The sequence below is a fragment of the Apodemus sylvaticus genome, chromosome 6 (genome assembly GCF_947179515.1).
Source record: "Apodemus sylvaticus chromosome 6, mApoSyl1.1, whole genome shotgun sequence".
Taxonomy (NCBI): Eukaryota; Metazoa; Chordata; class Mammalia; order Rodentia; family Muridae; genus Apodemus; species Apodemus sylvaticus.
Genome location: NC_067477.1, coordinates 48,729,222 through 48,749,369, shown reverse-complemented (window position 1 = coordinate 48,749,369; position 20,148 = coordinate 48,729,222). Strand labels below are relative to the sequence as shown.

Below are 20,148 nucleotides of genomic sequence, written 5' to 3'. Positions count from 1 at the left end.
GAAAGAAGGAAGAACATTGAACAAAACATCCTTAGGTTTAAATCTAAATATCCCATTTCTCTCTAAGTAGAGCAAAGGGGAAAGTGCCAGATTCTATAGGTCAAGATCTCCATACCCCCCCTTACCCCCCCAACCACACACACACACACACACACACACACACACACACACACACACACACCAGGGCTATAGCAAGAGCCAAGATGGAGGAGAAAGAGAAGACCTGAAGGCAGCATATTCTAGCCTCATACATGCAGTTTAGACCAGGACCAGGACTTTTAGAATCTGGGATATGAAAAAGATATTGTATGTGAAAGAGATTTCCTTCTAAATGTCCTTACCCTCTCATGACCATTGCTGCCTTGGAAACACTCCTGCCAAGGACCCTGACAGCAACCTGAAATGGCCACTTACCTGTGGACTGACTTCTAGTAAGGGATGCTCACTTTAATGGGGATTTAAGTGGCTGGCGGCTTCCGTGAAGGTGAACTGTCTGGTTCACGAAGGGTGAGGCTGTGCTACATATTCAGGGATACTGCAAGGTGGCTTTTCCACCCGAGTTTTCCTCACACCCTGGGGCAACCCCTCCAGATGAGCTCTACGTTAGCGTAACAACTTTGCGTGCATGTATTGCTTTGCTAGTTGTCCCTAGAGTGCTAACCTGCCATCTAAGCCATTTGCTAATATGCCCCACCCACCAGACTTCTGCCCATAGAATATAGGCCAGCTATTGCTCACGTGAACCCACCCACCCAATCTGCCCCTCCCTTTGCCAGTTGAATTCGAATGAGGGCCTTTAGTTTAGCCACAAAGCCTGCTGCTATATTTGTATAGTTTTCCCTTGGGCTATCGGGCGACCTGAAGAGTTGAGTTGGTGGTAGTCTTTTGTTTATATGAACTTTGCCATTTTGTTTTTGCTCTTAAATAAATTCATGTTTCTAGCACATATTATATATATATATATATATATATATATATATATATATATATATATATATATATATACAGTTCAAACTCCAAGAAAAGGTGGGTTCTTGCTTACATACATCTTTTGATAAAACGTCAGTTTTCCCACATAGTGATCACCCACATTCCCACCCCCAGAAAGAACAGCACTGACTCTGAAAGATACACACACACACACACACACACACACACACACACAGGCTTAATTCCCTCCTCTTCTGTTGCGGTTTTACTTACTATAGGAAGTAGGAGGTGTCCCAGGTTGCACTGCCCTGGTAGAGATCAGCTTGGTAACACAGCTGTGGTGCACCTGAAAGTGAGCCAGGCCATTGTTCAGTCCATCTGCCCCCCACTCCCCCTAGCAATATTGGTTACACTTCAAACTCTAAGTAAAGGTGGGTTCTTGCTTGCATGCATCCTTTGATAAAACTCCAGTTTGCCCACACAGTGGCCTCCCACATTCCCACCCCCAGAAAGGGCAGCCCTGACAGTGAAGGATAGCCCTCACCTGTGGCAGGCACCTCCCTAAGCCTCACGCGGGTGTCAAATGTCCCATTTCCTCTGCTGCTCTCTTCATAGCTTTAACCAGGATGTTTAGATTTGATGTTTATATTTTAAGAACCCATGTTCCTTGCACCAGCCTTTCTTGGGTAGAACCAATCTGCTGTGTGTGTGTGTGTGTGTGTGTGTGTCTTTGTTGGGTCCCCAGCCCCCCCATTCAGTGCTCAGGGAAGGAAGTTAGGAAATCTATTGATGCTAGGTGTCTATAAACACAAGCCTTTACCCTGTGTGTCTCAGGGCAGTGGCTTGCTGGATGAACCTTTCTGTCATTAAACAGCCTGACCATCCACGAGTTCTTGATGTTCCACTGCTCACATGGTCCCTAGGTTTCTATAGAGGGAGCTTGTTAGGAGTCCGTTTTCCCTGCCTGGTGAGAGTCCCTGCAGGTGGAGGCCACTGGTGCGCATTACATCCACCTCTAACTCATGTTCTTTAGATGGACCATGATACTTTCTACCAAAGACTGTCAACTGGGCTTCCATTTGTCTGAGCTCTCCAAAGGGCTTTACCTGTTCTATGTTTTCTGCTCATTCGTGAGGAATGGAGAGCCCTCCCAAGTGTCCTCTACTCTGGGATTAACCCTGTGTGCTTCACTGAAGACATTTGCCTAGGACGTAACCCCCATGCTCTTTTCCCTTAACGTTTCGGGCTGGAATGAGAACCAAGGTCTCTTGATGCCTTCCCTATAGTCAGTGATGCAGAAAGTCAAGGAGATTTCCATGCCATTCTTCCCTAAGACCTGACCCCACACAGGGCCCACCTCTGCTCCCAGACAGCATTCTGCGTGCTTCTTGGAATGCAGAAGGAACCATTCCCAGTCTCTCTGAGGGGAATGGTGTTGATGTGCAATGAGAGGCTAATTCACTCCCACACGTTTCATTTAGGACCGTCTGTTCTTCGTCATGGAGTTTGTGAATGGAGGCGACCTGATGTTCCACATCCAAAAGTCCCGTCGTTTTGATGAAGCCCGAGCTCGTTTCTACGCTGCAGAGATCATCTCTGCACTCATGTTCCTCCATGACAAGGGCATAATCTACAGGTGAGTTTGCGTCCTGGACGCCTCTTTTAAGTCCCCACTACCTGGCTCCTCACTTAGCCTAGCCTTTCATTTCTCATGATCATTGATTCAAGTCTAGCAATGAAATTCACAGAAGGCCCCAATAGTCATTAGTTTTAATACAGAGATGAACTCTTGTCTCCAAACTAAAATGTACGGTCTGTTTGGATTCCAGAGAAATTAATATTGATGGATTGGCTCAGCTAGCATTTGCTGTGGCAGCCAAGCCCTGGAAAGTGCTGGATTCATTACTGTTCTCCTCTCCCCATTCTAGCATTTGAAGTGAGTTGGCTAATGTGGTGAACTCATTCTATTTTAAGAGCTGGCAACTGAGCCAACGCCTGTGTCTTGACTGTTGCTGGTAGTAGCTGTAATGGCACTAAGGTCAGATGAGATGGTTTGCCAGGCCACAGCTATGCCTAGGAATGGGGTTGGCGGTATTTCTCATGTGTAGCTTCACAAAAGTATTTGATTACAAGTCACAACACCATCTTCTGATCTTAATAGGCTGTAATTTGAGTGGACTCAAATTCCGATTGGTGTTCTCAAAGGGATATCCGGCAAAGCATTCATTGGAGAGATGGCAGACACTGTGTGAACGGAATGGCTAGCAAGTGTCTGGGTGTGTTCGCACTGACATTTTCCGTTCACATGTGTTCAGAGTGCTCCCACTCTGCAAATTACATTATACCCTAGTTGCCACATGTGATAGCGAGTTTTTATGATCAGCCTGACACAATCACAAGAGCCACCTTAAAAGGGACTATCAGGGAAGCATTGTGTAGATCAGGTTAGCCTTGGGCATGTTCGTGGGGAACTGACTCAGTTCTCTTCATTGATGTGGGAAGGCCTGGCCTGAAAGTGTTCAACACTGTTCTCTGAATTTGGGTCCCAGATGGTTCAAAAGAGGAGAAAAGGAGGTGGACACAGATTAACCTGCATGCATCCATTTCCCCTGCTCTTGACTGCAGCTGTGAGGGCTTAGAGGTTCCTGCTACCTCATCTTCTCTGCTCTGGTGAGCCTGTGGTTCTTTGAAAGAGAATGGCCCCCATGGGCTCATGTATTTGAATGTTTGGTTCCTGGCTGGTTGATGGAACTGCTTAGGCGTAGCCTTGTTGGGGGAAGTGTGTCTGTGGGGATGGGCTTTGACTATTTAGAAACCCACACCTGGCCAGTCTTTCTAGCTCTCTCTCTCTCTCTCTCTCTCTCTCTCTCTCTCTCTCTCTCTCTCTCTCTCTCAGCTTCTCTCTCCCTGTCTCTCTGTGTCTCTGTCTCTGTGTCTCTGTCTCTCTGTCTCTCCCTCTCTGTCTCTCCCCCCTCTCTCTCCCTCTCTCCCTCTCTCCCTCTCTCCCTCTCTCCCTCTCTCCCTCTCTGTCTCTCCCCCCTCTCTCTCCCTCTCTCCCTCTCTCCCTCTCTCCCTCTCTGTCTCTCTCCCCCCCTCCCCCTCTCTCTCCCCCTCTCCCTCTCTGTCTCTCTCTCTCTCCCTCCTGTCTTTGGGTCAGGATGTAAGATCTCAGCCACTGCTCTAGCGACATGCCTACTGGGCTCCCCACCATGGACTCACCTTCTGAAACTGTAAACAAGTCCCCCATTGAATGCTTTCTTCTGTGTCTCTTTGCAGCAGCAGAACAGTAAGTGATGAACTGCAACCTAGCATTGTGTGTTAAAATAACCCTTTCTCCCCTAAGTATGTGTTTGCTCATTTTATCATAGCAACAGAAGTGAACCCAGCGATACACTTGTTCGTCTCTGGTAATAAATACAGTTGTTTCTGTGTTACCATACATAATCAAACTATGTTTTATGGTATAATCCTAAACACTAAAACAGAACTTTCTGTCTGAAATTTACTATGTGTCAGTTGCCCATCTCTACCCTGCTTACCCTGAAGAGAGACTTTTCCCACATTAACTTTTTAAGAGCAGTGACCTCCCTACTTGGAATCACTTCTGTTGTAAATCAAGCTAATTATTATCAGCCCCACAATAACTGAATTGTATACACGTTCCAAGATCAACACTTACCTACATCTGCCCCTGAATTCTCCTTAACTTCATGGTTATTGCCTTTGATTAGATGAATAATTCTTAGAGAGACATACTAACTAGGCTGCTAGCGGCTAGAGAACTGAGAGTTAAACCCTGTCGAACTTCCTGATGCCTTCTCTGTTCAGAGGAAACTTGAAAACTGGAAATAGAAGAAACTTGAAAACCGGAGATACCACCAGAGGGCCGCTGTCTTATTCTCCTCATGGTGCTGGGGTAACTTTTGATCGTGAAAATGAAGGCAGAGGGGGAAGAGGAGTGAGGCTGAAAGGTTCACATGGCCTGACTCCTCAGGCCTCTCCTTCCTCAGAACCCTGCCCCGATGAAGGGCAAGCTTGCTCTGCTAGGTTGAACGCCATACTTCGTCTGCTTTGTGAATGGTGTTCTACAGAACATCTGCGTGGCAGCCAATGGTGTTTCTGGTGAGGCACTATTGATCCACACCCTGAAGCTTCCTTTCAATATCTTCTACCTGTGGCTCAACTCTAATTTTCAATTCAATTCTGATTTTCATCTATTAGTCTAACTGATATGTCTGACTTTGAAGGGAGAACTCTTAATCAGGATAGATTAAAGTGCTATTTTTGTTCCGTGGATTTGTTTCATGGGATACTTTAATTCCATCAGGCTCCCGACTGGGACCAGAGTCTTAAGGGTGAGGCTCTGAAAGCCAAGTCCTTGGAATTCATACACAGTCAAGGGCATATCTGGGTCACAGAGAGTGTGAATTAGATACATGCAGGAATCTAATTAGAAATTTAGGAGTTTGAGACAGCCCTGTTTATCATGTGTGTCCCAAGATGGTCTTTATAAGAACTGAAATGCTCTCTCTAGAAGATTCCTCTGAGCTGTCCAAATAAAACTGTTGGTTGGATAGTTGGTTGGTTTTGGAGGCTTTTTCTCCTAGGCGTGCGTGGCTTCTTGTTCAGCAAGTCATAAAGATACCATTGGCAAGTCCTCACCATGTAGGATCAGAGAAAAGGGGAATTCTGTCCAGTATGAATTTCTCTCTTTTTATTGACTAAGTCTATGGGGGAAGATCAGAACACAGGCTGACCATACTTCCGTCTTTTATAGCTTTTTGTGCAGAGGGAACAAAGCCTATGTCCTCGGAGACGCAGCTGCAGAAGGCTCTGCCGGTGTGCTTTTGGTGTAGTGTCTGTGGCTGGCCAGAGCCCTGACCTCAAAACCAAATCCAGCTAGAGAGCAGGCAGTCATGGAGTCAGAAGGCAGTCATGGAATCAGCTTTGATAGAGGAGAAAAACACCGTGGGTTACCAGGAACCTGCACAGTGGGTGTATGAATGCCTTCTATGCTACTTGGATGTTTTTCCATAATCAAACAGAAAAGCCAGAGAAATAAAAAGGCATACAGGGCTCTTACAGCAGCCCAGGAACGTTTTTCTATCGTGCTCTATAAGCTGTATTAAAGGAGAATTCAGCAATCTCTAACATTTCAACTGCAAACCGCTCAGCCCTCTGTCACACACTTGCTTTGCTGTCTCTAACCAAGTGTAGAATGTATTTGTGATCTGTTGGGTAAAGAGGAGATACAGCGTTTTAGATTCTGGTGCCTGATGACCAAGTTCTACTGAAAACACCAAGTGCATCTCAATACCCATTCTACCACGTGAGACCCCAGTTGCCTCAGGCCTTCTGCTGCCCTTGGCAGACTGCACATAAGGCCATCAGCGGTCACTCCTAAAGGGACAGTGCTGTTTCACTGTCCCATTTTCCAGATGTGAACCAGCCCACAAAGGCTAACAGCCAGAACTGGCATGTTTACTTCTCCTCTTATACTCACAGAGTATGGTTATTAATCTTTGACCTTTCCTGAAAATCACCTTTGGTTTCTCTTCAGATGGAGAGAAAAATCTGCCCCTGTCTTGTCTTTTTTGATTTTTTTTTTTTAGCTCTGTGGGTATGGATATCTATCCTAGGACAAAGCACTCTAACATATTCCCAACTCTTTCCTAAACTTAGAGTTTAGGAAGGTCAACTCTATCCCCACAGGGAAGGTTCTATTAAACTAGGCCCTGAATACAACAGCGGACTCACTGTGAAGATAACCTTCTCACACATTGCCTACTCTCTTTTCTCAAGGGCAGGATCGGGGCTATTGGGGACTGGTTGGTTGAGATATTTATGCGATCTGAACTTAGTTGGGTATGGCTTTGCTCAGCAAACCCATGGTGAGATCACTCCGAGGAATGTTGCTTCCTTGGCTAGAGATTCGCTAGGAATTTGCTTGCAAATCAGTTCTGTGTTGGATCTATGGCAAATGTTTCGTGCCTGAGTCATTTTGCTCTGCAGTTCTCCTCTTTTGGAAAACTGGGTCAATGTCTCTTGGGCCTCCCTTTCTCCTCACCATCTCTTGTGAGCAGACTTGCAAACTCCCAGATATCTTTCATTTGAGCCTAGAGTTTTGTAGCCTTGTGTCATTGGTCTTAGGCTGCATTTCCACATTTGCATTTTTCCTCTGCATACAAGCAGAATTCCTTGGGATAAAGGTGAGAGTCAAACTTGGTAGCCCTGTTAACACTTTGTCTTCCAGAGGCATCATTCTTTCTGTTGAGAAGCAGCTTCATTCCTTCTTCACTTGCTACACAGCAAGGATGGCCACCTGTCGCCATCTGTCATTCAGAAAGGGCCAGACACAGAGGTGCTCAGACCATGAATAACTTTCATGGGCTCCGAGCCCTCCCCAGAACATTTTAGTCATATTCCTGCTTCCCTTCTTGCCATACTTTGCTCATTCAGAGACAACTCCTTCATTGTCACCAGACAATGACCATTGTTCCGTATTCTTTTTTCCAAAAAATGTATGGAGAACTCAAGGTTTCAGCTAAGTTCTCGACATACTGCCTGTATGCAGTCTCCCCTTTCCCACAGGAAAACACTTGACCTTTTCGCTTCCCCTGGGCAGCCCTTAGAGACCACTTTACCTTCAGTCAGCATCAGCTCACTGCCAAGGACAAACGTAACGATGAGCAAAACCAATAATATTCCCTGGAGAAGAACATGGAACTGTGATGGATTCAGTTGTCAATCAAGTCTGGCCAATGCCATGACGCAGGGGAAAATGCAGTGCCATGGTTGAGAATTTCCCCAGGGCGAAGGGTCTGGCTAGGGAGAGATGGAAGATCTTCTTAAGAAGTAACTTTTAGGCTCCTGTCACTAGTGAGGAGAGAAGAAAAAAATCCTCAAGGCCGAAAAAACAGCAACTGCAGATGCCCAGTAGCAGGAAGAGTGTCGAGTTCGAAGGCCTTTAAGAGACGTGCAGTTGGAACCAGTGAGGCATATTTTCTCACAGTTAGCACTCCATTATCCCAGAGTCATCAGATGACTTTAAAATTTTATTAGACATACCTCATAAATAATTTATTTGAGAGTTAGGTAAGCTGGTCAGGTTGCCAATCCCCGGAGGAACCAGCCAGTCACTGTGAGTTTCTTGCATCCATGATACCCGACAACAGGATTTTTCCATTTTAGTAACAGTAGACACTTCGCAGATTCCCTAAGGCCAGCTTTGTTTGTACAAGCGAGGAAACTCAGGTCTCCAACATCCAGCCAGACCGAGGATCTGTCAGGATGGTTCGTCTGCCATTTGTAGTCCCATGCCCAGAAAGCTGAAAATATGATTAATTTTTAACTTCCTGCTCATTGAAGAGTTAATCAAGCATTTTGCGACATTCACTGGGGCTCCATTTCATCAAGGAAAATCCAGTCACATCAAGAGCAGATCAGTAACACAGTGTGCCAAGCTCTACGTGAGGAGGTTTCTATCTGCAGTGAGTGTAGTGGGGCTCTGTCCTTGGAGGCTTTGTCTGTGGGGTGAGATGGACCAATCCACAGACCACTAATAGCAGGTGGAACCCAAAACTGGAGCACCCAAAACCTGGTGTGTCAGTTCCATTTCCTATTGCAGTGACAAAATACCTCACAAAAAGAACGTGAGAGAGGAAGAATTTTTTGAGTTCGTGGTTAGGAGGTGAGGTGGGATTCACAGCAGTTTCGTCTGATGGTGGTAGCTGGCCACCTGGCTTGTTCACATTGTGGCAGGCAGGGTAGGGAGCAGAGAGCTGTGGCTCTCAACACCCACCTCTGGTCAGCCACGTTTGTAAGCTAGGCTACTTTCCTAAAGGTCCCCGCAAGATAATGCTACCAGCTAGAGACAGAGCGGTCCTCTGAGTGCATGCGTCTGTCAGGGAGGCAGTTTGCATTAGCCTTCACAGAATACCCAGGCTATCTTGAGAATGCAGGGAATGGCCATTCGATGTGAGACATGCAGGCAGACTTGGAGGAAGGAAGCAGCATCTGAGCTGAGTGAAGACCATTACAGCTGAACAAGGGGCCACAAGCAAGCCAAGCTGAGGAGCGTAAAGGTAGATGGTGACCAGATAGGTAGAAACTAAAGTACAGGAATTGCGGTAGTACCAGAGCCTAAAGGTTAAGATACGGGGGAAGAAGACGGGGTCCCGTGGAGACGGCAGGAATGAAACTATCAAAGGCTTGAAGTGTTTGGCTTCTGCGTCATTTCGGCACCATTACCCGCCACAGGAAACCTTATTACTTAAGCCATATCGAAACATGATTGTCTTGTAAAAATGCAGGGCCAGCACTCCAGCTCTGCCTCGGAAGCTCCACAGAGTCCTGTGGGACCCGAGGTCTGTGTTCCCAGTTCTGACACCTTCATGGCCATCTCTTAGTCTAAGACACTGGCCAGGAGTCTGGGGACAGTTTCTGAATTTGAATCCAGAAGTCAGAAGGGCTGAAGGGAGTTCCAAACCAGGTGAGCCCCCTTCTTGAAAGCATGCATACGGTTTATCATGGAGTTTGCTGGAACTTGATCATATGGCTACCCCGAACTGCAATAAAGACTGAGAAATACAGTGTCATGTTCCAAGGAATCATTTCCAGCCCCTGTTGTTAAGAAGGGAGACCATAGTTATGAGGTGAAGAACAGTATGGACACAGTCTCTTCCAGGGAGTTTAGATTGGGCAGTCTGTGTGATGGGAGGACACTTTCATCTTGAGTGTGTCAGGGCCTAGTGGCTCATGTGGACATGTGGCACGGTGGGTGGCAACTCACGAGGTTTCCATATGAGGCAGTTACAGCCTTATGACCCAAGTTTCTATCTGAGGCAGTTGCAGTCTTCCTGCTGAGAAGATACTGATGACCTGGCTAGAGTATCTTTCATTGTAAAGATGAGACAGTACATGCATTCTTTTCCCCTATTGATTAATTTATTCACTTTATATCTCTACTGAAAACCCCTTAACCCCTTAACTCCCAGTGCCCCTAGCTCACAGCTTCCCTTCCTGTCCCCTCTTCTCCCTCTTCCCTTCTCTGAGAAGGGAGAGCCACTCCCCTTTCCCAGTGAGGCCAGATGAGGCAGCCCAGTTAGAACAGAATCCATAGGCATGCAGCAGAGTCAGAAACACGCATGAGCACCAGGCTGAACTTCTGCTGTCTATGTGTGGGGGCCTAGGTCCAGCCTGTGGATGCTCTTTGGTTGGTGGTTTGGTCTCTGGGAGACCCCAAGGGTCCAGGTTAGTTGACTCTTGGTCTTTTTTCCTATCCCCTCTGGGTCCCTCAATTCTTCTTCCCCCAAGTCCTCCACAAGACTCCCTGAGCTCTGTCCAATGTCTAACTGTGGGTCTGTGCACTGCCTTGGTCAACTGTTGGGTGGAGTCCAGGCTCCTGTCTGCAAGCACAACAGAGCACCAACAATAATGTCAGGGGTTGGTTCTTGCCCATGGGCTAGGTCTCAAGTTGGGCCAGCTGTCTGCTGTCTGTTTCCCCAGTCTCTGCTTCATCCCTGTCCCTGAACCATAGGACAAATTCCAGTTTGAAGGTTTTGTGGGCCTTCTTTCTACTAATTGGGTGATTTTCTGTGAACCTGAGCAGCAAACCCAATCCTGGTTCGGGAGATGTGAGCAAGTTACTGAAAGCCCCGAGCCTTTTTATCCCCTACCCACACACATAGAGCTAGTGTCTCTGTAGGATGAAATGGAAGATTGCGGTCTGGCAATCTCAAGCCTGCCATATCAGGAAAGACATTCTTTTTCAAATCTCAGTCATCAGGTTCCTTCGATGTAGGTTGAAATTATGCTTAGGACACTGCTGCTGAGATGGGGTGCTTCAGACAGATGGGGTTTTTATCTTATTAAATTCAGCCCTTTGAAGAGCAGTGCTTTTTTCCCCTCCAGAATTCTTTTATTTGTATTTCAGTTCTACTTTGGAATAATGATTATTTATCTCCTTATCATATATTTGTTACAAACCTTTGAGGTGATTTTCTGGTGAGGCTGTTGGGCCTGGGGACAGGTCTAATCTTGTCTCAAAAAGAACAGTTGGACTCATTGTTTCTTTCTTTGTTTGTTTCTTTGTTTACCTCCTCTAGTGTAGTGAAACAAAGTTAGAGGTGGTTGATTTGAGGGGAGATTCAAGGGTCTTTCTAGACCTTCGGTAGACTGAGTATCCTGAAGACTTAACTCCAGTAATGCCTTTTCTCAAAGGACCCAGCTTAGTGTCAGAACAAAAACACAAGCCCCGGGATACTTAATTGTTTTGTGTACTTCATTCATTAAATCAGAGTGGCCATCCTGGCATGCCCTGTCTGTGCCTGGCTTTAGTGTCAAGGAAAGCTGTGGTTATTTGTAACTCATTGATAAATGTGCTAATCGGTTTCCCTGGCTAATGAAATCAGACCACCAGTTTGGCTCTTTTTCCTACCAAATTGACCACAAAACCTGTTTTTCATTGTAGTTAGGACAACTTGAATTTATCTACTAAGCAATAAAAATGCAGCAGGCTGACCTTTCTGTACTGGCTGAATGCCACCATTTGTCAAAAGCAATTGAACTGGACAGTGCAACAAATGTCTGAACTGCCCCCTCTACTCAGCTTTGTGTCTGACTCCTGGGGATCAAAGGAGGGTAGAGGTGAGCCTTGCCCTCAAGCTGGGAGCCTGTCCATGCTCTAAGCCTGATACTTGATAAGTATCTCCCGTGTTCCACATAAGGCTCTAAGCCCTGGAGAAATGTAGGAAATAAAATAGACACATCCCTCTTACCCTCAGGGAGCTTAAAATCTAGCTCAAGCAAACAAACCAAAAGTATGGGTGCCAGATGTTGGAATGATAAATTCTATGAACAAAATGCTGGATAATGGAGGGTAATGTTGCTTTTGCAGGGAGAATTAAGAAAAATTTCTCCGATAAGGGACATTTGAGCAAAAGGAAGAGCAGGCCTAAGACGGAGGTTCTATGTGAATGTCTCCTGGAAGCACAGTCGGGGTGAAGCCAGGGAGGGAGGAGCTGGGCATGGTTGGGGTGCTGCCACAGCAGGGCGGGAGCAGCAGGCTGTCAATCACTTCTCTTGTAAGGAGAAACTTCCCTGAAGGGTGTTTTTTGTTTTTGTTTTTACCTATTTAGTTCTAATTTCCTATAGCTGCTATACAAGGTAGGCGAGGCCATCCTTTTCCATCAGAGAAGGGAATTTTCAGGTTCTGGGATGTAAATAGGTGGTGGGCGTTCAGTGTTGTAGAAGATTTGTCAAACCGTGCTGGACTCCACAATGACACTTGAACCCTTTCAGCATGGGTTCTCTGTAGGCCCTGGGTATGGACCTGCTTTCTCCTCTGTCTTCGCCTACTAATCATTTGTGTCTCAGCTTCAGTGTCACCAGCACTGACCGAGGTGTCCTGGCGGCCAGCACCCACTGGGTTAGGCGTCCTCCCTGTGCTCCATGGCAACCCACCATCTCCTCCTTTAGCATCATGTCCCTCAGCACAGAAGACTCTTCTGCTTTCCTTTAAAGATTCATTTACTTTTATTTTTATACATGTGGGTGTGTTGCCTCCATGTAGTCTGTGCACCATATGCGTGCCTGGTACCCAAGGAGGCCGGAGAAGGGCACCGGGTCCCCTGGCACTGGAGTTAACAGAAAGTTGAGAGCCATCACGTGGATGCTGGCAGTTGACCCTCCAGTCATCTGGAAGAAAAGCCAGTGCTCTTTAACTTCGGAGCCATCTCTCTACCAGCCCCTAACAGGGCCATTTCTTGAGGATAAGTACTGTAGATCTTTAATGACAATACCTCACATAAGAACAAGAAACTTAGGTGTCAATAAGTGATAAGTGTTCACAGACCTGATCAAGACTTCTAACCTAATAACCACAGTGGAGTTATCTTTTTGGATGGGGCCATTGTGTTTTTTTTAAATATAGGCTTTCAAAGCATGACATTGTTGTGGTCAGCGGTAAACTGAACATAAAGTAATCCCTTAGTATTCTATCAACTATTGACAGTGTAGTTGTCTTAGTTTGTATAAGGAAGGACTGTGCTGTGCATGCAGCGATGACATCATCGAATGCTGCACATCCAAGTCTGAGTCTCTTCCTTGAAGCAATATACAAGAAACTTTTTAACCATTTTTTCCTTTTTTGTATCGTAGCTGCTTTGCTTTATCATAAAAGTTACATACATCATCTTGTAAACCAACATTGAGTGATGTGGAATTGTTTATCATGCGAATCTACTTAGGTTAGAGTGTATTCAAAGAGACTGCTTACACACTGAGGCATTTGTTCTTGAACACATGGGTTTGGGTCAGTAAGTGATTCCTACTGTAGAACCGAACCCTGGAGAGATTACTATAAGCACAGGGGCACACAGTTGTTGGAGCTCTAAGGCGGGCTGAAGTGGGTAGGTAGGACCTGGTTCAGTTGGTCTTAGCTCTGAGACTTCCCAGTGGTGAGGCTTGAACAGACTGCATGTGCTCAGTCTCTTCGTTGAGAGAATAGAGGCCTAGAAGTGCCCTCCCAAGGGTAGTTGCTAGAGTTGCTGCACAGAAAGCCATAGACAGTGCCTCGGTGTGCAGTGCATGCTGGGAGAATGCTTTGAACTCCGCTCCTGTGAGTAGGGCAGAAAAGCTCATGTTCTAACAATGGACAGTCCACTATCTTTCCATTGTCCTTTCTCTCGTAGACTTAAGAACAGAGTGTGATGAATTTTGACACATGAACACATTGTATAATCAATGGTCCAAATAATACTTCCAGAGAGGTTCTCAGTGACCTTTTTGTAATTCCTTAGCTGAACCCATAGGCAGCCAGAGACTCTGTATGGGTAAGATATGATGTGGGCCTACTACTTCACAACTGTAGAGGTTCCCATAAGCCTTTTCTCAGTGATGGTCTTGTGAGTATAAAAAGATTGTTTTATACCTTTTACTGTTATTTATTATTATTATTGCGTATAGTATTGTAAAAAGGGGGGGGGCATGTGTATACCAAGGCAGACATATGAAGGTCAGAGAACAACTTTGGGGGATCTGTTCTCTTCTGTTGTCATGGGATCCTGAGATTTAACTGGGGCCTTAGGTTCCATTTAAGAGGTGCTTTTATTCATGTTTTCTTACTGGCCCAAGGATGCATTTGGGTTTTTGGTTGGTTGGTTTTGTTTTTGTTTTTGTTTTTATTTTGAGACAGTATCTCACTGTATAGCACTGGCTAGCCTGCAACTTGCTATGCATACACAGTTGTACCTGGACTCAGAGATGTCTGACTGCCTCTGGCTCCGCAGGGCTGGGAATAAAGGCACACACACTTCCAGACTCTCAAGAATGGGTTTTTAAATGGATATTCCAACAGTGGTTGGAAACAAAGGAAACCACACCAGTCAAGAGCCCTCTCCTCAAATGTGCTCTCTGCAGTGGAACCAGACAGCAAGGAGCATTGCCTGCACATCAGCTGGGGGAGGCTGAGTATGTGAGACAACACAGGTGTTTTGTTTTGTTTTAAGTTTTACCTTTTTTGTGCTTTTCAGCTGTTTAATAGTGAACAGTACTGCGCAGAGGCAATATTGACACTATTGACTTTGGAACAAACCTCGAACGTGAAACTCCCACAATAGATAAAACTTTAGTTTATAACTTCATAGTCTGCAGCATGGGCCTTGGGGTGCATCCTACCCCTGAGCTATCGTGAAAATTGGCTCCTGTTTGTTCTAACATCAGTCAATGTTCATGACGGTGCACGCACATGAAGTGACATGTAACTACTTAAAGGATGGTCACTGAACATAAGAATAAATCTACAGTCATTCATCTACGTGATTTGTTTCTGACAATTAAGAGGGGGAAAAGAAAGCTAAAAAGCACTTTGTGTTCATTTTAATCCCCCACAAAAGAGGAACAGCAGAAGCCAGTTATATATGTGTATGCATTGAGAAGCGTGGAGAAAAGCAGACGGAAAATCCAGCAGCTTGGGATGCAGTGAATGGTTTTATATCATAGTTTCTCACTGATTGTGGTGGAAATATGTTAGCTATTGTTTTAAAGCCAGGAATGGGAATTGGCAGAACAGTAAGAAGTCTTAGGCCTGGGCAGACAGCGTGGGCATGTCCAGGGAAGGAGTCAGAGAGCCCTCGTGTTGCTTCCCACTGTCTTGCTGATTTAAGGCTGCATCCTAGCCTGTTCCTTTCCTGCTAGTTTTCATTCAGTACCAGGTATCCTTTAGTTGTTGGCACAGAGCATAATGACATTTCTTCATTTCTGTTTTACCTCTGTCTGAATTTGTCCATCAGAACTCACTCTGTGTGTGTGTGTGTGTGTGTGTGTGTGTGTGTGTGTGAGAGAGAGAGAGAGAGAGAGAGAGAGAGAGAGAGAGAGAGAGAGATTGATAGCATCAGGTGCCTCCATCAATTGGAGAGCGGCATCAGCCAGGTTTGGGGTGCAGGCCAGTAAAACCCAGCTGCCCAGGAGGCTGAAACAGGAAGGGTGCCAATGTGAGGCTAGCCCCTGGCTACAGGGAGAGTTCAAGGCTACTTAGATAATGTAAGGAGGCCCTGCCTCACAATTGAAAGAGATTTTTTTTAAAAAGGACTAGGAGTCTTTCTCAGAGGTAGAACCCTTTCTAGCATGTTCTAGTCCTGTCCCCATCCTTAAAAAATTAACTGTTTTAATATAATGTTAAAAGTACACTGTGAGCTGGGTGGTGGTGGCACGCGCCTTTAATCCCGGCACTTGGGAGGCAGAGGCAGGTGGATTGGATTTCTGAGTTCGAGGCCAGCCTGGTCTACAGGGTGAGTTCTGGGACAGTCAGGGCTAAAAAAAAAAAAAAAAAAAAAAAAAAAAAAAAAAAAATAAGGACATTGTGCATAGATGACCAAAGGAGGAGCAATTGTTAGCTGTTGCAAAGGGAATACAGTGAAACAGTAAGAGGTAAACCTCCTTTGTATTCCTGTTGGGATCCTCAGTTTCTTTTCCCCGTGCCTGCGTGTCATCCTGATAGTGTTCTGTGCATGCACAGGCTGTGTCTGAACGTTGTTGAAAAGCAAATGGTGGCCTATCCTACATGTACAGAAATTGTTCCTCGGTCTCTAAAGAGATGCAACCTAAACCTTTACGAAAAAGTGAGGCGAGCCCCTCTTCTCTCTGAGGGGTCTCACAGTATCTGAGCACTGGAAGAGTTTTGCTGTTTGTGTTGGAGAAACTGCAGGGGTTTTCAGATTCTGCAGCAGGCATATAGAAATCTTATTTTAGCAGCATAGCAACAAAGCTGTCTTCTTTGTGGGGAGGAGATGCATCGATCGCTGTTTCTAACTGGGCTTCAGAATAGTATGCACTTCTCAGTGGTGGGCAGTGGCACGCAGCAGAGGAATACCTAGGTTGGCAAGACAGCAAAACCAAATCCTGTCAAGGGTAGAAACTCAAGAGCTAGCTCCTGTTTTCTGAGAAAAGTTGGGAGCAGTCTGAAGCCCTAGGCCAGCCCCAGATTTTCAGTGAAGCAAGGAAGGGTATAACGATTCCACATGATTCCAGAAGTGAGATATTTGCCCCTCCCAAGTGACCTGGTGAGGATTTTAGCACTCCCTTGATGAAGAAGTGGGAGTGAGGAGTAGAGGTGGCCAGGTGACACTGGATCACAAAATTCTTTTTTTAAGAGAGTCAGGTCCTACTATGGAGTCCTCCCTGAGGGACTCATAGCTCTTATGTTGATTAAAAGGAGAAAGAGACAGACAGAGACAGTCAGAAAAGGGGAAAGGAGACGTGGAAGGCAGAGAATCAGGCCTTTATTTAAAGAAAAAGTCCTACACAGCTGGGGTTGAGACAGACACTGGTGTGGCACCAGCTTACAAAGTTAGGAAAATGTTGACAAGCACGAATTGTAACTGAGAACGCTGTGGGGTCCTTCAGTTCCTTGAGAGACTGAGAATTGGGAACACGGACTTGGCCTAAGGAACACTGAGGGCTTACTGTCTTCTCTGTGAACAGGTTCAAACCTGCCAAAGGCTAGCCGAGTTCCCTTCTGACTGATTTACATGTGTGTTCACAGCTCTTCTTTCCCCTGCGAGAATCTGGTTGTGTAATTCAGAAGGCTAAAAAAAAATAACACAGCAGAAATAAGTCGGAGACGTTAGCCGAGGTCCTCCACCTTTGCCAGGAAGGTGCCCACAGGCTGGAGACCTCTGTGAGGTCTTTGTTTCTCCCTCTGCAGATCCCCAGCCACTCCAAGAAGCCTGCGTGTGGCGTTGGGTTCCAGCAGCATTTAAGAAGTAAAACCCTGTTCTCCGCAGCTTATTCCTGTAAACTAGGAAGTTTATCCTCACAGGCCAGGTTCCCAGCATTTCCTGGCATCTCAGCATTGGCAGCAGGCTTGGGAAAACTAAAAGGTTTTATGGCCGGGAGACTGAGGCGTGATGGCTGTGTGCTTTGCCGCCCAGTGCGTCTGCGGGCTGCCGAGCTTCTGTCAGTCTGCCGCAGCAGCGACTGTCTATGCCTATATTCTGGTTTTATAACAAGAAAGTGGGCAAGATGGACTCACCATCCAGGATATTGTGACAATCATTGGCCAGGAAGGGTAGCCTGTGCTATACTTTGTGGTGTTATCTCTGTAGATTAAGTGCTGGGATTCAAACCTGAGACCTCACAAGAATCAAGAATGTGCTTCTCTACTGAATCATGCCTTAGCCTAGGACATTTGTTTTCTTCATTCTGAAACAAAAAACTTATTGTTAGAAGCTCAAAATACTATATTTTGTAAGGATAAAACGTGTCAGAGTTCAAGATGAGACATAAATAACTCATCAGTCTATATTTCCATGAGGTATAAATTCATCTGTGCTCATATCTTTGAATTTACTTATTTATCTATTCATCCACCCATTCATTCAATGGTATTCATTGAAACTTACTGTGTACTTGGGAATATATGTTCCCAATATAAATATTGAATGTGTAAAGTATTTCTTAGGTCATTCAAAATGCTGTAAGAAAATACCATTGGCTGATGTATACACAACAGAAATTTACTTCACACAAGTCTAAAATGTATGAAGTTTTAGGATCAAGATGCTGGTATACTGATGTCTTGTGGGAGCTCTGATATATAGGAGTGAAGCAGCCAATGAGATAAACCTCTGTAGTGCCCTTGAGAAGGACACTATCTACAAGGGGGCGTGCCCATTGCACACGTGTATATGCATAGGCACACACAATAAGTAAATGTAATAATGTTTTGAATTTCAGTAGATCTCCAGAGGGGTTTATCAGAAACTAGAGCAGTCTTAGAATTTTCCAATGTAGCGGATTTTTTTCCACCTGGTTGGAAACATTGAACTCCCTCTCCCTCCATGTCTGGACAGAAAGACTGTGCTCAAGGAGAGCCATGGGTGACCTGAGTCCTTGTGGAAATGCAGGGTCATGTCTTCCCTCATGGTGTTGTTTCTACATGTGGGAGTCACTAGGCCAGTGGTAGCGCTGTCACTCTCTGCTTGGATTCCTAACCCGAAGTGCTCCCCCTGCTCCAGCTAAGTTTGCAATCCTGGGGGAGCCTTCTCCAGGAAATCTCTTCTTCCATGTCTCCTTAGCCAGACCACCTCCCTCCCAGGAAGCTTATTTTCGCAATCAGAAAATTCACAGAGATGTGGACTCCAACCCCTTCACAGCCCCTGTGAAGAAGAGAGAAGGCTTTGTTAGCTGGCTGACATCCCCTATTCTGAGACTAAGAGGAAAGAAGACATAAGAAGGGGGATCCTTCCATCTGTCACGCAGTGGCTCTTCCTCAGTAGACATTTGATGAAGTAGTAATAACAGTTCCTATGAGGGATGGTGGCCTTCTGAGAGGTCTCTTACAGAGCGCTGATGTTCAAATGGAAATACCACCTCTGTTCTATTTGAAGATCACTCTGTCTATCTCTCTGTCCCTCCTCTTCCTTTCCCTCCCCCTCCCCCCAACACACACACACACACACACACACACACACACACACACACACACACACATCCCTGCTAAGGTCTTCTTTCCTGTTAAACCAGAAACACAGGCATATAAATAGATACATAAATAAACAAGAAAGAAAGAGACTACAGCAAACTCAAGGGCTCTGTGCAGCATAAGAAACAGTCACCCTCCTGCTATGTGGATGTGATTTGTCCCCTCCAAAACATGTCTTGGAATTTGGTTTCTGATGTAACAGTGTTGAAAGACTAAGAAATGATTAGGCTAGGTGTGGTGCACACGCCTTGAATCCTGGCACTCAGTAGACAGAGGTAAATGAGTTCTAAGGTGGCTGATCTACACAGTGAGCAGTAGTCTGGCCAGGGTTACACAGTAAGACCTTGTCTCAAAGAGACAGGGGAGGATGTTAGGACATAAAGAGAGGTTGACAGAGTTTTTAACAGACTGAATTAGTTGTTGCAGGAACGCACAGTGGCCCCTTGTTCTCTGTCTCTTCTGCACCTGGCATCTGCCTTGGCCTTTCTGCTGTGTCCTGGTAGCACAGGGGCCCTGTCACATGTATCGGTTCAGTCTTAGGCTTTAAGCTTCATAATTACAAGCTGAATAAACTCTTTTCTTTTATACATTGTCTAGTCTCAGGTGTTTTGTTATAACAGCAAAGGATAAACTAAAACATCTGGAGCCTTATGTGTATTATAGCAGTACTCGTGACAACCAAAATACTGAAATAACCTAAATGTCTATCAACAAATGGATGAAGAACACTTGCCTTGGAACATGACTTAGCTTTTTAAGAGGAAGGAATCACTGTCCTTTATAGCAGTGAAGATGGTCCTAAGGGATAAGGCACTCAGTTAAACAAGCCAGACAAGGAGACCAAATAGCATGATTTCATTTGACTGTGTGATCCCAGAAGAGTCAGGCTCATAGCAGCAGAGTAGCGTTGTGGGTGCCAGCGTCTGGAGGGAGGTGCTGAACAAAGTGTTCAGAGTTTCAGAAATGAGAGAGAAATAAGTTCCAGAAATCCATCCTACAGCACGGAGATTTATAACAGACAACAGGTCATGGAGCTCTCAGTTTGCTTAGAGAGGGCGCATCTTGTACTGAGTACTCTAAGCACAGAAGGAGGGGAAATGCAGGAAATTTTGGAGGCAATGGGTGTTTAATGCATCAGATGTAGTGATGATTAAATGGCTGGGTACTTATACAAACATTCCGGATTGTATACGCTAAGTATCTGCATCTTTTTGTGTCAATCACGCCTCAATCAT

The 20,148-nt window shown here is 45.5% G+C and overlaps 1 protein-coding gene across 1 annotated transcript in view; it reads left to right on the top strand.

Moving 5' to 3' along the window:
• The window catches only part of Prkch (protein kinase C eta), a 203,050-nt gene that overhangs the window by 135,968 nt on the left and 46,934 nt on the right, over positions 1 to 20,148 (top strand). Inside the window, exon 10 of the mRNA XM_052185667.1 lies at positions 2,412 to 2,566. Within this exon, the coding sequence (XP_052041627.1) occupies positions 2,412 to 2,566 (155 nt within the window). The remainder of the gene's footprint in view (positions 1 to 2,411; positions 2,567 to 20,148) is intronic.